This window comes from Cataglyphis hispanica, chromosome 6 (genome assembly GCF_021464435.1).
Source record: "Cataglyphis hispanica isolate Lineage 1 chromosome 6, ULB_Chis1_1.0, whole genome shotgun sequence".
NCBI classification, from domain to species: Eukaryota; Metazoa; Arthropoda; class Insecta; order Hymenoptera; family Formicidae; genus Cataglyphis; species Cataglyphis hispanica.
In genome coordinates this window covers 474,610-493,793 of record NC_065959.1, presented here as the reverse complement: position 1 = coordinate 493,793, position 19,184 = coordinate 474,610, and the positions used below count along the sequence as shown (strand labels likewise).

General features: G+C 33.5%; 4 protein-coding genes across 5 annotated transcripts; 1 reads left to right on the top strand and 3 right to left on the bottom strand.

The window, feature by feature from the left end:
* Positions 1-888: 888 nt before the first annotated feature.
* On the bottom strand, positions 889-2,803 carry LOC126850562 (early growth response protein 1-A-like). Its single transcript, XM_050593700.1, has 2 exons — positions 1,936-2,803; positions 889-1,166 (listed from the first exon to the last, which is right to left on the bottom strand). Exons 1-2 carry the CDS (start codon positions 2,801-2,803, stop codon positions 889-891), a joined length of 1,146 nt encoding a protein of 381 aa, XP_050449657.1.
* Positions 2,804-11,023: 8,220 nt separating this feature from the next.
* On the bottom strand, positions 11,024-14,034 carry LOC126850513 (zinc finger protein 37 homolog). 2 transcript variants are annotated; one of them, XM_050593625.1, is made up of 5 exons: positions 13,653-14,034; positions 13,403-13,560; positions 13,030-13,154; positions 12,190-12,920; positions 11,024-11,955 (listed from the first exon to the last, which is right to left on the bottom strand). In XM_050593625.1, the coding sequence occupies exons 1-5, from the start codon at positions 13,745-13,747 to the stop codon at positions 11,568-11,570; spliced, it is 1,497 nt and encodes a 498-aa protein (XP_050449582.1). In that variant the 5' UTR covers positions 13,748-14,034; the 3' UTR covers positions 11,024-11,567. The 2 variants fall into 2 exon arrangements, with proteins under 2 accessions (XP_050449582.1, XP_050449581.1); XM_050593624.1 differs by having other exon boundaries at positions 11,025-11,955; positions 13,403-13,563.
* A 361-nt stretch (positions 14,035-14,395) lies between these two features.
* LOC126850501 (exonuclease 3'-5' domain-containing protein 2) lies at positions 14,396-17,965 on the top strand. Its single transcript, XM_050593596.1, has 7 exons — positions 14,396-15,149; positions 15,718-15,859; positions 15,962-16,261; positions 16,340-16,464; positions 16,594-16,997; positions 17,209-17,582; positions 17,652-17,965. Exons 1-7 carry the CDS (start codon positions 14,848-14,850, stop codon positions 17,850-17,852), a joined length of 1,848 nt encoding a protein of 615 aa, XP_050449553.1. The 5' UTR covers positions 14,396-14,847; the 3' UTR covers positions 17,853-17,965.
* Positions 17,966-18,213: 248 nt separating this feature from the next.
* LOC126850551 (mitochondrial import inner membrane translocase subunit Tim16) lies at positions 18,214-18,979 on the bottom strand. Its single transcript, XM_050593687.1, has one exon. The coding sequence runs from the start codon at positions 18,719-18,721 to the stop codon at positions 18,311-18,313; it is 411 nt and encodes a 136-aa protein (XP_050449644.1). The 5' UTR covers positions 18,722-18,979; the 3' UTR covers positions 18,214-18,310.
* Between the last annotated feature and the right edge of the window lie 205 nt (positions 18,980-19,184).

The window sequence follows — 19,184 nt, the reverse complement described above, 5'->3', positions numbered from 1 at the left end:
ATTAAAAGCAGCGGACATTATTGTGAATTTCTGATATTGCATAATTGATCATGTGTCATCATATAAAAGTTAATAAAAATTTTTTACAGAAATATTTAAAAAATATAACATAAATATAAAATCATTATGTACAACTTAAATATTTAATTATTGTAGAAATAAAATATTGCTTGTCCAATAATAAAAACAATGCATTCATTTCATCAATACTTTACGAATTAATATTATTTCGAAGGCAAACAATGTAACAAGTCTGCAGTCAGAGCGTTGTAATAATATAATGTGTTATAAATGTATATTGTGGGAAATTTGGAAATATCTATTTTCTTTAAGAAAATTAAATACGAAATAAAAACTAAGCAATATTAATTTGTAAATATTTATTTCGTATAATTGTAACAATAAATCCATCTCAAATATATAACAAATCTAATATATATAATAATATATAATAAATATATAATAAAATGTGTATGCATTCTCTGACTATGTATCTACATTATATTATATAAAAGTATTTACAGTCATACATATATTCATTACGCTACATTGCCGTCACGTTGCAGGAAAATACGTAATAGTAATCGAGAAATGCGGGAACCATTCGTTAAAAAATATTGCGAATCCTTTTTCGCAAATTTTCCCTCTAAAGTTCGGGACGGCTTATAGCAAATCTTTCTCTAAATGTAAATGATGGTATCGAAAATATTTCAGTGTGATTCAAAACTTTCAAGATAACCGAGAGGCACCTAACATCGTACAAAATATAATTTATTTCGCAGTGTAATATTGTATACTAGACTAATATTGAATACCCTGTACAAAATTTTCAAATTTGTCAAATGGATTATTATGTTAGATCTTTTTACCCGGGGTAAGTCCCCGACGTCAGATCTGGTAGATGTATGGCGGAAGTCCGGTAGCTTGCTGAAACGGATGGCTCAGGGCGAACATGCCCAATGCCGCCACCGAAACGCGATACGGATCGCGAACTTCGTGGGTTCTCGCGTGCTTCTTCAGATGGTCCTTACGTCCGAATCGCTTGCCGCAAACAACGCAGGAGTGAGGCCGAACACCAGTATGAATCCGCTTGTGTCGCGTCAGTTCTTCGTTCCTGGTGAACGACTTTCCACAGGATTCCACGTCGCACTTGAACGGTCTCTCCCCTGTAATAGAAATGCATGTTACATTTCTCTTCAATTGTAATTATTTGTGCTCGTGGTATAATCTTGTGATAATGACTGTCAAAAATATTTTTTTTTTTTTTTTTAAAGACGATTGGATGTGTATAAACAAATTTATTATTTGAATAAAAATTTGCTTAACATAATTGTGATTATTTAAATTTTAAATAATAAAAAAATCGTTGTGTGTGAGTGGAGGCGTAATATAAAATACATCAGTGAGTATGAATACTAATTTTCAATGCTTATAAATTACTTTCTCTATATTTTTCGTTGCTGATAGTAATATTAATAGAAAGATGTAGATGCTGATATATCGATAATTATAATCGTTATTTTCTGAAATTTTCTTTCTAAAATCTATATTATGAAATAAAATGAAAAAACCGAAATTAAAATTATTTTGCTTAAAAATTAAAATTATTACGAAAATACAATCTTTTAAAAATGTTTAGAGAGAGAAAGAAATTCTTCAAAAAATATTTTCTACATGCATTGTTCTTTTTTTCAGCAAGTATTTTTTCTGTAAATAAATTATGTTGAAAAATCTTGTGAAATATGTAAAATAAAAAAAAAATAAAATTATTTAGGTCATTCTAAATTAAAATCATTATAAAAGAAAATCATTTTGAAAACATTCAAAAAGATGTTCTCCAATAAATGTTTTCCATACGCATCGCTATTTTTTCTTACTCAGCAAATGATTACATATAACTCGTGCAAATAAATTATATTAAAAATTTCAATTAACCAGTATGTATGCGGACGTGTCCCTTAAGTTGGCCGTTGTTGCTGAACGCGACGTCGCAATACTGACAGCGAAATTTCTTTGGACGCATCTTCTTCATTTGTTTGGCAACAACATCTTGTCGGTGCACCATCTGCACCGCTTCCTCCATGGAACGATTATAAAAATCTGAAGGAAGAGTCCCCGGTTGAACCATAGATTGTATACCGGGATGAATTCCGGGATGAATCCCGGAATGAAAGTCAGTAAAGGCGTAATATAACTCGGGAATCATTGAGTTCGCGGCCGATGATGGTCCAGCGATATCTGAATTCGCCATCGAATAAGTTCCATCGCTTATCGATGCGAAAGCCTCCGATCGTCGGAACTCGAATGTCGAGAGATACTCCAGCGGACTAACATCACTGGAACCGGTAAACACATCCGGATCGCGAGCGGAAACCGCGGAAGCCGTCGAATTGATGACTGGCTGCTGCGAACGGAAAGCACGTGAGTTGTTCCTCGCATCTTGCACGGTACTTCCGACGATGTCCTCGCCTTCAAGGGAAAGCGTCGTACTGGTCGCCACATCGTCAGAGGACTCGCTCCTTCGACGTCTCCTCGCGCGGCGGCGATGACGAACAACGTTTAACGATGTCGAGTCCGCCGTATCTCGATTTAAGAGACGATCGTTATACTTTTTGGATATTTCCACGGTAGCCGAGCTCGTTGTGGAGGTTGTCGATGTCGCCGAAGACACGACGCTCTCGTCGTCGTCCTCCTGTCTGTTGCACGATGTGTCATGGAGCGTATCGACAATCCCGGAAGCTTTGTTCGTGGTCTCCGGGATATGCCAAGGTCGAAAGAAGCCGCTGGTCCTTAGTTCAGACATCTTCGGAGATTTTGAAAGTTTAAAAATGATGAATATTTCTATCACCACTTATGAAACTGTCGTCGCACGTTCGCGGACATAGGATAATCAGCGCGACAGTGCTCCGGATTGACCGAAACTCACTAAGCACGAATCTAAGCTAACCCCGACCTTATATAGAAATATTTCCCGCTACCAACGGCCTTTTGGGGGTCGAACCAATCCTCTTTATGGAGGGAGGATCGGTTCGTCCCCCGAAAAGCGTCGGCGGGAGAAGGATAAGAGTCAGGACGCCCTTGGCAGTAGGGCCGAAGGTGGGTTTAGAGGGGCCTGTCGAGGGCTCGATGCGCGATACGCAGCCCCTTTGTAGTGAATTAATCGGTCGCTGCGGCCACGGGGCTCTCGCCCTTTTTGTCACGAGGGAGCACGAGTGCGGACGTAGGGAGGAATACGGACGATCGGTGTGGAAAGTCAAAGTGCGGACGAAACAGGGGAGTCAGAGAAAGCCGATGCAGAACCGATACGAATAAACGAATGATATCGTAGGGCCTATAGCAAATCTACCCCGTTTGCTCAAACATGCCGGTTCCCTCAAACTAGGCACGCCCGTGACACGAAATTTTGGATCGACGCCGATTATTGGCCGCGAAAGGATTGCGGTGCCCGACAATCCTTGTGTAAGCGGGGAACATATCGCTAAAATAAGATATCCGATTTCTTACTTTCTGATGTTGTTTACTGATTCAATTAATGCCGTTTCTTCATAATGTTGTACACTATAATAGAAATAATATTAACAAGTAATTTTTATTTACGCTATTTATGTGATATAAATATTTTGAATATTAATACTAAAAAAAGATACAATTTTCATTAACTAAAAATGAAATTACATTTAAATATTAACGAGAATTTTTTTTTTTTTCAAAAATATACAAGTTATATTTAAACATTAAATTATAAGCTTTCTAAAATTTCTAAAATTTTCAAAAGATAAATTTAAATACAAAATTTTTTGACTTTATTTTTTTCTATGAATGTTATAATTAAATTGCAATGAATTTTCTTTTAAAAAATGTCAAGTCATTAATGATTTTGACTGGTGATTAAATAAAAATAAATAATTCTGAATAAATAACAATTCTGACGAAACACGTGTTGCCTCTGCTACTTAATTTTGTTGATAATTTAGCCCGATGCGAATCGTTCACGGTCGATCACTCGAGCTGAAAGAATAAATTGTTTATAGAAAGCGATCCGTTCCAAAATCGACGGACAGGCCACTTTAGACACAATGAGGACCAAGGCAGACAGAGTCAGACCGTCATAGTACGGGGTCGCATCATGTATGGGATATACTGCTTATGTACGGCAAAGGTCTCCGAGGGTGGAGCTTCGCAAAAGCGCGTCGTTGATTTATTGTAACACTCGAGGAGGGAGAGAGAGAAAGATCTCGCGTTACCCTCCAGAAACGGAGAGAGCCGCGTTCGCCACCCACCCTTTTCGCTTTCGTCGGCCGTCTCGCTTCCACCGACTGTGACGACACCCTTCTGTCAAAACGATGTTCCTACAAAACCGGCCGGGGGCCATTGATACCGGGCTCTGCCCTTTGTCGCATTCGTCGCGACATCATCGCCATCGCCCGTTTTGCGAAGGTCCCGTTGCCTGAGCGATCATACGATCTCCGTGATGTCGCGATTTAGTAATTCACAGTCTTCTCCCTGATATAAAACGGATTTTCTCTCTCTGTTTCTCTCTTCTTTCTCATTATTATTTCTTTTAGCTAACTTGTCAAAAATAAGTGAGTGCTCTATATATGTATATCGATAAATCAAATACTCTCTCTCTCTCTCTCTCTCTCGCTCTCTCTCTCTCTCTCTCTGGAAAATCTAGAAATATTACTTGTAACTTCCTGAGAAAAATTAAGATCATCTTTTCAATTGCATATAAAAATTTATCTAAAAATTATATATTCTGCTGCAAATTATAGATTGTCTAAACTAGGCTTGATCTGTTCAATTTTTTGTTCTAAAAATTTCAAGTATCAGACCTTTACATCAATCTTACTGTTTTTTTCTTGAATTGTTGTTTTTGAGATCTGTCAATCTGGTTAGATAACATGTGGAGCAATTTCTGTGATTGGTTCAATCTCGAAAAAAAAAATCAAAGAGTCTTTCGGAATCTTGCGACAACGTCAAGGCACTTTTCTCCTTTTCTCGCGTATGCGTCGTTTAAATGCAGAAGTTATGTTAGTCTGATGATGGATCGATCTGTCCTCGAAGTTACCACAGTATTCCTTTTACAGAATTCTTCCCGATCCGTCTTACTTGGAGCGAAGGAAGTCACAACAACGAGTTACGGCTACTGATATTCGTGTGTCAGGTTTAAGTTGCGTCTTTCTACAATAAGCAAAAAGGTTTGTTGTTGTTGCCTCAAATCGGAATCGCGTATTTCCTCCGATCAATGAATAGCAGGATCTATTCCATCTGCCAAATATTTTTCAGAATATTCGCAATTTGTGCAAAAATTGATGAATAATTCTGAATTAATTATATAATAAATATTTGTCACAAACATATTTATTAGCTTTATATGATTTTACAAATAATCTGTATATTTTTTTTTAAAACGAGTTATAAATCAAATAATTTAAATTATTTTTTATTAGTACGTATATTAGAAATGCCACTTAAATCAAACTTTTAATTTTATTTTAGAATACAATTTTTTGCACATCACATTTTTTGATATAATATTGTCAGAAATCTAAGATAGAATAGATACATTAATTGAGTCCGTGTTACAAAACGGAGTAGTAACAGATCCATCAAACATGTTTTTTGCGTGATAGTTCCGTACGTTATGTATGTACAATCGTTAGAAATTGGTCTGTTTCGATGAAAATGAAAAAAAAAAGAAAAAAACATGAGCGATCGTGGGTGCACCGCTGATATTATTGCTTTCTGAAGTTTCATTGTATATCCGTCAATGACCGATGATGGATCAGGCGGCTACAAATATCGCAGATTTCTGGCTAATTCTGCTGAATTTATTGGGAGCGCGCTTTTTTCGTTGTGGTTTGGAGAAGTATTGTATCCACAATAGAAAAAAAGTTACCTCACATAAAAATATGAAGCATTGCGACTAATATAGTCCGATGACGTCTGTGCATACAATATTTGATTGTCATATGCTTCATATATTTTTTTAGTTATATAATTTTTCTCCTTTTCCTTCTTTTTCTCTATGTATACCATAATATGTAAAATATTTTTATAAAATTCTGATGTTAATATTCAATTAATATTAATTTTGTTAATATCTATTTGTAATTAACTAAAAAAGAAAGTATCTTATTTGCACATATTAAAATAAAATCTAAAGACTAGTTTTTAAAGAAATTTAAAGAAATGTTTAAAATTCTAAAATTATTAAAATATTTTTCAATATTCATATTAAATGGAAAAATTCTCACACATTTCAGAGATGTAAATATCTTTCTCAATTGACATATAAATTATAGCTGCGTCATATATAGCGATATATTTAATCATAAATCGTATGTAATAATACGCATGTCTGAGTAGATTGTTCTAAATAATATTCAAAACAGTATGAGATAAGAAAGTCAACGCTAAAGCATGTAAAAGATGTACGAGACAAAAAAATATTAATTTTTGTCTTCAATAAAAGCCATTTTCAGTAAAAACGATAGAAACGCATGCACGCACGTATATCTAACGACGACAAAGACAACTTGTCGCTGCGGTAAGGAAAAAAAGTGGCATAAATCATTGACGGGTACCCGCCGATGAATCTCGCCGGGTTCATCCACGTGGAAGGGGCATAATCAAATTTCACCCCGCCATGCAAGGGGCGGCGACTCTGCGGTTGTGCACACTTTCAAGGCCTTTCTGTTTGCCAAGAGGGTGGGATCTGGTCGAGGGCTATTATGGGGTTCACCCTGGGCTCTCCCGTGGATACCCCGAAGGAGTGTGGGGTGCGTTACTCCCAGAGAGTCACCCAGTCATCCGAGCATCTAGCAGCCACCAAACAATTACGCCTGACGTGACGTGACGTGACACACCGTTAAATTCTTACACCGCAGCGAAGAGATATGTTTTTCTATTAACAGAAAACAAATTTTATAGACAAAAATCTTATTTTTTGTAAAATAAATTTTATGAAAAAGTAATGTAAAAATGCTTATGATTTTTTTCTCTTTAATTTATCTATTCAACATATATTTTTTATAATTTTTAAACATCTCCTGTATATGGTACAACAGATTTAAGAAAAACGACATTGCCTAAATGCGAAATTATGCGCAAATATTAGCTACGGCAGAAGCAATCATGACACAGCCTCTCGCCTTTCGATATCGATCAGGAAATCGATGCGGTTTATCTCGCCGTCCATTAATCAAAGATCCAACTTCCGCGCGAATGAATCTTTCGTCGTTCGAAAAAAGAGAGAGAGAGAGAGAGAGAGAGAGAGAGAGAGCCCACGGGAGGAATAGATACCATAATAAAAGATCGTTCTGCCAGATGGCCCGTGCCTGATACCAAAAGAGAGACTCTTTCTCTCTTTCTCTCTGCTGCTTTTCTTTCAAATGTACTCTTTCTCTTTCTTTGATCGCCCTCAGTTTTTTCCTTCAGGATGAGAGGTTGTAGGCATTTTTCACGGGTTTACATTCTATGGAGCATATGTGTCCGCGCGAACATTGATATTAAATCATAATGCCTTTTCCTCCACGATTGTCCACGGCCGAGAGACTAAAACTGTCTTGCATTCTGATTATACCTCTATTATATTTCTTATAGATCAGAATATAAAAAGCAATGAATCTGTTTACTTATTTTTAAATATAAGAACCAATAGAAAACAAACCAAATGTCGGTTATATTCTATATGTATCTTTATAATTCGCATCACTTTCTTTAAATATTATCTCTTCATTCTTCTCAAAGTTTTATAACAAAGTTGTGATAAAATTATATTTTATTTTGGCAATATAAAAAAATTGATGCGTTTAAGCTTCAATCTATTAGCACCGATTGCATCTTGATTGATTATATAAATTTTTTTTTTGTATCTTTCATATAGTTATATTCGATATAAAAATATGTAGAATTATAATCTCTAAAAAATGAAATTATAATTATATTAACTGATAATATTAGTATAATATATATTAGTATAATATATAAATAGATAAATAGTATATAGAACATATAAATAGATTTTCTAAATATTTTTAAATATTTGTATAATTCTTTTTATTTGCTTCTATCAAACAATGCACGTGTTATTCATCCCGATACAGCTGTTCAGATTGCACCGTCAAAAATCTCTCAACATTTTCTGACGCATAGAAAATGATCATGTTGAATCGAGAAAGCGCTTTCCGACACTGAATGTCGGTCACTTTGACACGATTGTGAATTAGCACATTTGCCGGCTTTATAGTCGTATAACCCTTTCGATGGATGGTAGAAAAATACCGTGCAAATTTAGTCGCGAGATATTTCTTTTTAGAATTTTCCGCAGATCTTTTGATTATCCGCCAGGATTATCCCTTTTTTAATTTTATTCACGATGGATTATATCGAGTTTATATTTTTTATTATATAAAAATCCGTAATATTAAAAGACAAAATACCTTGTTATAGTTTAGATAATAGTAATATCGTTAACAGTTCTAAATGACTTTACAGATTACGACTACAATGGAAAAGAGAAAATTACAGTAGCCATATTTCTGCGTAGAAATCAATATTTATATCAAAAATAACTTTCTACTTTTATTTCAGAATATTCGCAGTCAATCAATACACAAATCGATGCCCGCAGAGGTATATCAAGATGTGCTAAATGGAAACGGATTGAGACGTGTCTTGCGGATTATTTCGAGATCTATTTCCAGAAACGTTCACGGCAAATTGCCGAATTCGTCACACGACGACCCTTCGCCACCCTTCATCCTATAGTTCCGTACTCTGCGTATACGCAATATGCGTATACGTCGTTTAGCGTTTAGTCGTTCATGGAGAAGCCCATGACGAATTTATGGAATCCTCTTCTAGGCTTTTCCAGCAATATACCTGGCACCTTGACAGTCGTTATTCTAAACGTAACATAGCGTTGCTAAATGTCTTCACGCACTATCTAATACACGCAAAGCCTAATAGATCCTAAACTTCTATTTATTAAATTTTTATATTGCTATATTTAAACTGAAATTGCAGCTGTGTTCAACAAAAATTATAAACATTGTTACGAAACATAGGATATTATTTTTATGAAAATCGAAGTTTCAGAAAATATTTTTACGAATAATTATATGATAAATAAAATTTATCACTATTACTTATTAATTTATATTCATCACTTTTACTTTTTAACAGTTATATATCAGCAATATATTATAATTATAGATATAAAAGAACCAACAAATATTTTTGCTTCATAGACGAACATTTCCTTTCTGATATTTTCCTTTGTCTCATTTTCTATTTGCTAATCGCGATGCAAAAAAAATCAAATATAAAAAAGCGAGAAAATATAGGTATATCAAATATATGAAGTAAATCAACTATATACATACCTAAACATGTGCAATTACTAATTAGGAAAATTTCTATTATATTCACATTTATATAATAAGCGATATGTAGTATTTCACATCTAATCTATATGCAGCAAATTTTACACGAAAAGTAAACTCGCGTTCTTTCATCGGCCTTTTCGATTCTTTCGAAACGAACGACAACAATCGAATTACGCCCGTGTGCGACTTAAGCGCGTCGAGCAAAAGTCAAGAGCTTACAACGGGGTTACACGAGCCTGCGGCTACAAAGTGATGCATCCCGACACAAAACGATCGGATTTGTGTCTCGAACGACACAAAACCAGGGCGACGAAGTGCCGCCGTGTGCCCGTGGCGGCACGGCGCATCGTTTCGACTTCCCCTTTTTCCACGAGTAAATTTGACGTTGGCCAAATAAACACATTGAGGCCGGCTACGTTTGAAGTGGTCCCCGTTGACAGTGGGCGACCCGTGAACATCGGCGCGATTGTTCCGCAGCGGGTCGTCGGCACCTTTTGGATCTCGGGGGCGGTTCTCCTTCCTCCCAGATGCCCCTTCCGTACTGCTGCCGGTATACTTCTGGACGTTCCTTTCCTTATAAAAATCAGGATCATTCTGCGCGCGCGTTTCACCAAAGTATATCGCGGCATCTCAAAGGATACTATTATCGCCATTCGTTCGCTCATTCATTCCTTCATTCACTCGCGGTCATACCCTTCTTCACAATCTCGAGTCTATCACTCGCACTTTGTCATTCCTGCAGATATCTTGCGAAAAATAGAATCAATAGAATTCAAACATGAATATAAATAATGAGAGACCGCTTTAAAAAATATTCGAATTCTTTTCTATTGTTTTTAACAGAAAAGATACTAACTTAAATAGAAATTATGATTTGATTTTTTTTTAAGAATAAGAAAAAATGTACACTTCTGTTTGTTGAACTGTTACGTCATTAATTTTATTTATTCTATTAATGTATTCTATTACGCTTATTCTATTAAACAAATTAAGATATTCTGTCTAATCTTTCTCTTTTGAAAAAGAAAGGCAAATTCCTGAGAATTTACATAGATTTTGCAAGTGTAATTTCATATAGACTGGTGTCTTGAAAATATATCTATATCTACTTATATATAGCATCATACTTTATTATAAATCAATATTATTGTATACACATATAATACGATATATCTATTATTTATTTAGAGGCACCTTGTGTATACCTATTATTTTAAAAATCTGATAAGTACAAAATTCATTTTTCTATTCTTGAATCATAAAAAAAAGATAAAGAACCGCACAAAGCAAAAAAATATTGATTAAATCCAGAAAAGTTGACAATATAAATATCAAACTTAAAAACGTGTGATATATATATATATATATATAAATATATCCAAGACTAATGACATAAATATTGACAATAAAAACATTTTTGCTTACTCGACATTCTCAACTATGTTTGCGAAAATATTGATAGAAATATGTACATTATAAGAAAACATGTATTAATAAAAACATTATGGAAAAATGTTTATTTCTTTATTTATAACTTGAATAGAATAAATTACACACATGTGCGCATGCATGAAATAGTCAATTTTCTATATTTTTATATAATATACTTATATAATAAAAAATATCAGTATAATTATAAGAAACTGTGGATAATTGCAATATGTGTCTTCATATATATTTATATAATATATAAATTTATATATTCAGAAACGTAAATGTTTTCATATATATATATACTTATCATATATTTTTTCGACATAAATAAATCATTAATTTCAATTTTATTATTATACAAAAAGATAAAATTCTATAAAAATTGAAGAAATTTATCCATCATGTACATAATTTATCAGAATAAAACTTGAAAAATTTCTGACTATGAACATTCCTGCACTTTATATCGTAAAATAAGAAACACTATATATTTATATACTTTTTGTCATCATAACGCGCAAATATAAACTAATTAATATAATCTAATTTTAAAAAATCTATTTTGTGAACATAAAACTTTTATTATTGCGTCATAATTGCATATTATTAGATAGTGTAAGTATCAGCTGTTTATGAATAGATAATACTTAAATATTGTATTTTACATACATGACTTTTTTAAAAAATAATTACATAGAATGTATCCATAATAAAATAATCAAAATTAAAATTTATTACTATTTATGAATCTTTTGAGTTAGTTGAGTGCGTTTTTAAGTGTATTTTTAAAGTAGTTTTGTTGATGAAAGCTTTCGAGCAAATTGGGCAGGGATGTGCGCGCGCCAGGTGCTGTTTCAAATGTTCACTAAATGCCAAACTACTCTTGAAAAATTTTTTACAAATGTTACACTTCAGATCTTCCTCAGTATCCTCCAAATGTGTCCTTGTATGTGAGTCAACTTCCGCAACATTATCAAATTCTTTAGAGCATACCCGACAGCTGAACTTTACTGCTTGAAGAATACCTATTTGACTTCCAGTTAAAGGATTTGGTACTGGAATTATCTTGTTGGTCTCATTAATATTACAATTCAATCCTTCTTTCTTTCCATGAGAACTTATATGATTCCTGTAATATTTTTAAATTATGCTACAGTACATAAAGAAATATATGTGTTATGTATTATTTTATGTAATAAAATTTTAATTATTTATAACTTAATTTATGATAGGAAAAGGTGACATTGATAACTTGTGTAATATAAGCATATTTTATGCAATTATAAATATACAAACACAATTTTCTAAGAACATACTTATAAATAAAAAAAAATTTAATTATTCATATATAAAAATAATTTACCTGTATGCTTGATCGTTTTTGAAGCTAATATTACAATTCATACATCGATAATCATTTTGGGGAGAGATTATCGTAGCTACAGAAGGCGCGACTTGAAGAAGAGACTTTTGTAGTTTTATCTTAGGATGCTCCAAGCAATGCTGCTTAACACTTTCTTTTAATTCAAATGTTTTTTTACACTGGTGACATTTATATGGACATAATGGATCAGTACTAACATGTAATCTTACATGTTTGTCGTAACCTGTTTGAGAACTACATTCTGTATCACAGATGTCACATGTAAAATGTTTTCTAATGTGCATATATAATGCTTGTGGATTAGGGAAATTCTTGCTACATATGGTACAAGAGTAGCTTTTGATTTCCTCTTTCTTTGTAATATAATATTTATTACATAGTTCACATTGAAATGCTAATCTTGAATTATACACACATCTTCTTAGTTTGCAACTACCCGGAACACAGGGTCTTTTAATAAATAATGGTCGAAGCTTGTTTTTATCATGTTCGCCTGTCACTTTTGTATCGTTATTAAGCATTATCAAAGGCATCTTTTTGCATTTTGGGCCTGGTTTACTTCGTATTTTATCAATTTGTATCATCAAACGATATGTCTTTGCATTTGTTTGAAGATTCTCGTGCAATACAGAACTCGATGTGGCAGAACCATTTACAATTGTTTCATCAACTGATACATTTGCCTTATTTCCATTAGTTGTATCTTCAGCCTGCAATATAATACATAAATATAAATGTAAATGCTTATAAATAATTCATTAATGTTTTGTAAATATATTAACTTATATCAACATATTATTAATAAAAAAAAAGATTTACATTGTCTTGCATAAATGGACTCTGTGGTGGTGTCACTAAAGTATGTGAATGTTCATCTAACTTTTTCTGTTTTGATGGTTCTTTTTGTAATATATTTTCAACTTTATTCAGTTTCCTTGGTGGTTCTAGAAGGAGATAATAAATAATTTTTTAATGTATTTATATAGAAATCCTTATTGTCAAAAATTTTCATAAATTAAAATGTTAAAATAATTAATAATTATTTAACACAAGCAAAATTAAATAATACTTTTGTAGATGTGATTTAGGCCTAAGTATATATATATATAATTTTTGTGTTGTCATCAAATTACTTATCAAAAAACATCTTCATAAATATAGGATGTAGCTTTCTACATAGGTTTATACAAACCTTCTATTCTACCAAACAGGGTAGGAACAGAAGTTGACTTCAAATCTCTCGATGCTGTGAAGTTAATTCTTTCAAAATGCAACTCGCAGAGATGCAAAGGTTTTTGGTCATTGACAATACCCGATGCTAAATTGCAATTGTGAAGCCATTGATTCTTTCTTCTGAAATAATATAAGTATCAGTATAAAAGCAGTTAATAATTTGACTCTCAATAATAGTTAATTATTTTGTATTCAAGAAATATACTTACAGATCATCTTCTGGAAAAGGAAAAAACGATATCGGATTGCCATCTATCTTTGTAGTCTGTGTCGAGGGACAGCCGTTGGCCGCGCAAGTTATCATCGTACCTCGACGTAAGATCGTCACGGACTATCGGACGACAGTACGATACTAGCTCATTACCTTCTGGGACACTATTGTATAAATAGTACGTAACCTAAAAACAAAACTTGAATCTCGCCGCAATTGACGCGCAAAAACAAAATCTACGAGCACTATAGATAGGAAACTATACTATAGAGATATAAGCGCGTTATACGCGTGACGAAGAAAGATTAGAAATATATCTCCAAGAAATAACTGGATGATGTAAGATAAGTACGTGAAAGTAAATACGCCATATTGATATATCCAACAGAACATATAGGAGCATCAACCAATCATATCTCATTCGATATATATCGAAAGAAACGATACAGCCAACCAATCTTGTTATCTTTCATGACCTTAGCCTGCCAGCACACTCAAAAGATGTCGGAAAATGGATTTTATAATACTTTATTCGAGATTATTTTTTTATACGTCAAAAAAAATATAATTCAATCTAATGATAAAACAAAAAAACTTCGAGAAAAGATGGAAACGATATTTCTTACTCTCTCTCTCTCTCTGGAACGAAAATCAAAGAATTTCGATTCTCGACTGACGAAGCATTTGTCGAGGTCGACAGAAAGATCGATTCGAACAGCTGATATAAGTATGTTCGATCGGAATTGTTTCGTAGTCGTGCGTGATACCCGTAGCCCGCTTACGCTGGTCGTTATCATAGAGCTACGGGGTTCTTTGAACCTCGTTAAACTTTGATGTGTCGGAGATCTGATCACCGCGAGATGATTGTTTTATACGAAAGTTTCAAGACAGGCGCGATCGGGATTTCGAATACTAGTAGATTTATCATGTTTAATAATCGCTAGTTTACGGTAGTTCAGTTTTATATAAATGTCTATATAATAAGTTTGAGAAGTTTACTGTGATTGAAAATTGATTTCACAAATTGCGCTACCTATAATCGTTGGCGTGGTAGTACAATATCTCAATAATCGAATTTATAAAATTGTAACATTAACGAGTTGCTCGTGTTTGTATATAACGAATCGGAATTGTAAATAAGAAGTTTTTAATCCAATTTTCCATCTGTCTTAATTACGTTCTCTCTTTAATTAATGGTTCCCGCGCGCAACAATATGTTTCTCGTTTGCGTGACCGTGGGACTCGTCTTTTTGGCGTCGAAGTATCGCAACAACGTGCTTCGTAGCGTCAAACACTTGTATAAAAATATTAAAAATCGAGATAAAAATCGGAACGATAATAGCTATAAAGATAAATCCGAGGAAGATGCAGATAATAAAGATTTAAATAATAATGAGAATAACGATGACAACAAAGAAATTAAGCTTATATTAGACAAGATTATTCTGGCAGACTCTCCGGAGAAATGCGATTACGCCGTACAACGTATTCGCTGGTAAGAATATAACGAAATTATCGTATCATAAAGAATAAGTACATTTTGTTTGTCTATAATATTTTTAAATATCGTACGTTAAATGTTAGAACGAATATATGTTATTATTTCTTGTGACTTTCCATAACATTATCGAAACGGACGTTTTCATAATTTTATTGTTTACATTTTTTTTTTTTTTGAGAAGAGTATTATTGAATATCAGTGTTATGTATAAGAACAGCAGCATGTCCTTGAAATTCTTGCAGAAAGATCTAGAATACTTAATATTATAATGCTTGGAGAAACTAAATTGTTGCAAAATATTACATGAAAAAAAATTTATATTTTTTATATATATTTTAAGTGATTTATATGAATTTTATTTTCCCATAATAAAAGTAATTTTATTATGATTAATTAAAAAAGACGAAAATTTTCACTTTTTCTTTTGTTTACATTGAAATTTTTCTCTATATTGCTTGTTTTTAAAAGTCTTTTACAAAGTATATTTTTCAAATGAAAATGTCATTTATAATTCTTTATTTTATTATAGTAAAATTATTAATTGCATAATACTTTTCAATAGTAATCTGTCTGATGGCGTACTTGGTTTTGATTGCGAATGGGTCAAAGAAGGACCAGTTTCTCTGTTACAATTGGCTACTTTTAATGGAGTAGTAGCTCTATTTCGCATCGGAAAGATCGGATATATTCCACTTAAGCTTAAGGTATATTTTACAAAAAGTACACAACTATTATCCAAATGCATATAAATTAACACTGACAAAATTAATTTCTAATAATATTTGTTGTATTTGTACATTCTACAGGAATTATTAGCTAGTAAGCACATCCTAAAAGTTGGAGTTGCTTCCTTCGAAGATGGACAAAAGATAGTGAAGGATTATGGATGTAGAGTTAATGGAACTCTTGATTTACGAACTTTAGCTGAAAACTTCCATTTACCAAGTCGAAAAAGTTTAGCTGCCATGAGTTTAGAATATCTTAACATTGAGATGGACAAAATAATAGAAGTGAGGTGCGGTGACTGGGACGCTAGCACCCTATCAGACGAACAAGTGGCATATGCTGCTTGTGATGCACTTGCATCGGTTATCATTTATCATAAAGTAAGAAAATTTATTAAAACATTTTTTCATGTACAATTACTATAATGAATTAGATCCTTCATTTAAATCTTGTTGTAGATAATGCAAAAAGAGAGAAAAAAGTATTCATTCTGGCAGAGAATAGGAATTTATTTGTATAATATATTGAGCAATGATGTAAATGTACGGATTCATGGCGTGCCTGCTAATACAGTTGATACGAGGTATGAAAATTTATGAGTTATTTTTCATATAAGTTTTATACATATATATATATATATATATATATATATATATATATAAATTTATGTATGTATATGCACAGAGAATGCATAAGTATATGTTTGTTTAAGGTTCAAAACTCAGCGATCACCAAGTGTAGATAGTACTAACAATACTAATATTAAAAAAAAATCATCAACATTGGATAAAGATGATAGTAACGAACATAAAAATACGATTCCTACAAGGATCAAACCATTATATCATAATTGTTACTTACAAGCGCCTGATGGAGATATATTGTGTACATGCGACCGTAAAAAGGCGGAATGGTATATTACGAAAAAATTGGGGGAACTTGTGGAGACAGAACCATATACAGTAAGATTAAATTTTGAACCATCTGGTCGAGCATTAGGAGAAGTTGGGCAATATTATACGCAAGTAAAGATTAATCAATGTGTAGTCTGTGGATGCACAGAGAAATTTATTAGGAAGAACGTCGTGCCGCGAGAGTACCGGAAATATTTCCCATGTAAGCATCATTCTTTCTCAATACATCATGCAATGATATAAAGATGATTTAAAATGGCAAAAGTAATATGGAATGATTGATAATGAGAACACAAGAGTTAATGCAATAATAATATATATAACTATAACAATATAGCATATAAATATAAAAATATATATCGCTTTTTCTGTATACATAAAATATTGTATAAAATACTGGATATTCTTTTCAGTGGTAATGAAGGCACATCAATCTCACGATGTGTTACTACTGTGCCCATCTTGCCATGAAATCAGCAATAATCATGATCTGCAGCTCAGAAGAAAGTTAGCAGACATGTGTGATGCACCACTGATTGGACCGATGACGCATGTACGGGATAAATACATGCACAACTATCGGAATTTACATTCCGCTGTTAAGGCCTTGAAGGAAAGAATATTATTACCTCCGCGACGACGCGAAGAGCTTGAGAAATGCATACTAGAACATACAGGACAACAAAAAGTTACTCCAGATTTACTTAATGCCCTGAGCGAACAATTGAAGAATGCATTGATGCAACCAGTTTCTAATCAGTACAAATGTCAGCCACATGGCTTGAAGGTAATTATTTTAATATTATTTAGATACGTAATTATGAAATTTTCATACTGTCTAATTTTTCTACAATAGGTTGTACAATATTTTCAAAAGAAAGAAGGTGGACTTGTTGAATTGGAACGTATGTGGAGAGAACATTTTCTTAATGTAATGGAACCAAAATACTTGCCAAGTTTATGGTCTGTACGCCACAATCAAGAGCGATTGATCATACGCCAGGCACAGAATAGAATTGAACCGCAAGATGCGAAAGTAGCTGGATTAACGAACTAGCGCTATAATGAAAACTGTAGCTAAAAAAGAAGTTTCGTAAAAGAGCGAGAACTTGACAAATTTTTATATAAATCAATATATCTCCTGAATATACGTACATATATACATGGATACTTCATCTCTCTTATTTATATTTATACCCTACGCAATATGATGCAATAGTTTCTAATTTATAAATCATCATATTTTTCGATCCACACAGAAAGAGTAGCATTTTTGTATCTGTACAAAAATTTTTACAATATAACTCAAAGTATAAATTTGAAATGTCTGGATTGATATTTGATGGTATATCATATATTTAGAAATATGTATTAAATAAAAGGAATAACTATGTCATGTTGAGAGAAACTCACCTCAATTGATAGATCAGAATCTACTATTTATTATTAATTATGATATTTTATGTACAAGAGTTTCTAGAATTAAAATAAGTAAATTTAGACTAGGAATGAGTCTCATGGCTGTCTAGAAGCTTCTTGACCGCTCGTCGAGTCTGTTCGTGGTGGAGGTGCCGTTGTTTGCTGGTTCCTCAGTTCCTCGTCTATGCGTTCCTTAGCGCGAACAATCTTTGACTGCAGATAAAACGAACCGCCCTTTGTTCTGTCATTAGCTTCCATGAGATATTTGTAGTTCCGCTCGATTAGTTCCGTTTGATCAGGACGCTCCACGTTAAGGATACGGAGCGCCTCGTCCAACGTAAGTCCTGTCCTGGTGTTAGCGGCGGCGTGTTGGGCTCCCTGCCTCCCACCACCGGCTCGTCGCGCCGCTTCCTGGCTCGCCGCGATCTCCTGACGTAAAGCGCGTGCGAACGCCTTGCCGACGACCTGGGTGCCCATCACGATGATCTGTATCAGGTATTTCGCCATAGCTTAACCTCACTCTCGACGATCTCACTACGGATGTGCGGATGATGGTGTCACGCTGTCGGCAATGATTCCCTCTCGTGTTCCTGAATGGCTGACTCACACCAGCGCTTCAAGTCTGTCTGCGCGGGTCTGTACTCTCGTCCAAACATTAGCGATACGACGTCTCGTCTATCACGGGGAAATCTAACCTTAATCGCTGCGAGCCGCAATCGTAACTCGCGCCATGCTTGCGAAACAAGCTAAGTTCACACGTGTATACGCTACTTTCTGCTAGAGTAGATAGTAAACTTGAAAATCGCACAGAGAAATTTTTTTTTACTTACACGCTCAATTTGAAAATGTATTTTTCCGAATTCTTCCATTTTTTATAATATAATTAGATACAAAAATTAAAAATTTAATTGAGAAAATTGTTATTTCTTAAATTTTAAATGCCGCCAATATAATAAAGCTTCCAATTTCT

Excerpts from the sequence above, each read along its gene's own strand:
- LOC126850562 (XM_050593700.1), bottom strand. The coding sequence starts at position 2,803 with ATGTCTGAACTAAGGACCAGCGGCTTCTTTCGACCTTGGCATATCCCG. Across the intron at positions 1,167-1,935 it reads ACACGTCCGCATACATACTG|GGGAGAGACCGTTCAAGTGC; the intron begins GTTAATTGAAAT and ends TTTCTATTACAG.
- LOC126850513 (XM_050593624.1), bottom strand. The coding sequence starts at position 13,747 with ATGATAACTTGCGCGGCCAACGGCTGTCCCTCGACACAGACTACAAAG. Across the intron at positions 13,155-13,402 it reads CCTGTTTGGTAGAATAGAAG|AACCACCAAGGAAACTGAAT; the intron begins GTTTGTATAAAC and ends ATCTCCTTCTAG. Across the intron at positions 11,956-12,189 it reads AAAAACGATCAAGCATACAG|GAATCATATAAGTTCTCATG; the intron begins GTAAATTATTTT and ends AAAATATTACAG.
- LOC126850501 (XM_050593596.1), top strand. The coding sequence starts at position 14,848 with ATGGTTCCCGCGCGCAACAATATGTTTCTCGTTTGCGTGACCGTGGGA. Across the intron at positions 16,465-16,593 it reads GCTAATACAGTTGATACGAG|GTTCAAAACTCAGCGATCAC; the intron begins GTATGAAAATTT and ends TGTTTGTTTAAG. Across the intron at positions 17,583-17,651 it reads GTCAGCCACATGGCTTGAAG|GTTGTACAATATTTTCAAAA; the intron begins GTAATTATTTTA and ends TTTCTACAATAG.
- LOC126850551 (XM_050593687.1), bottom strand. The coding sequence starts at position 18,721 with ATGGCGAAATACCTGATACAGATCATCGTGATGGGCACCCAGGTCGTC.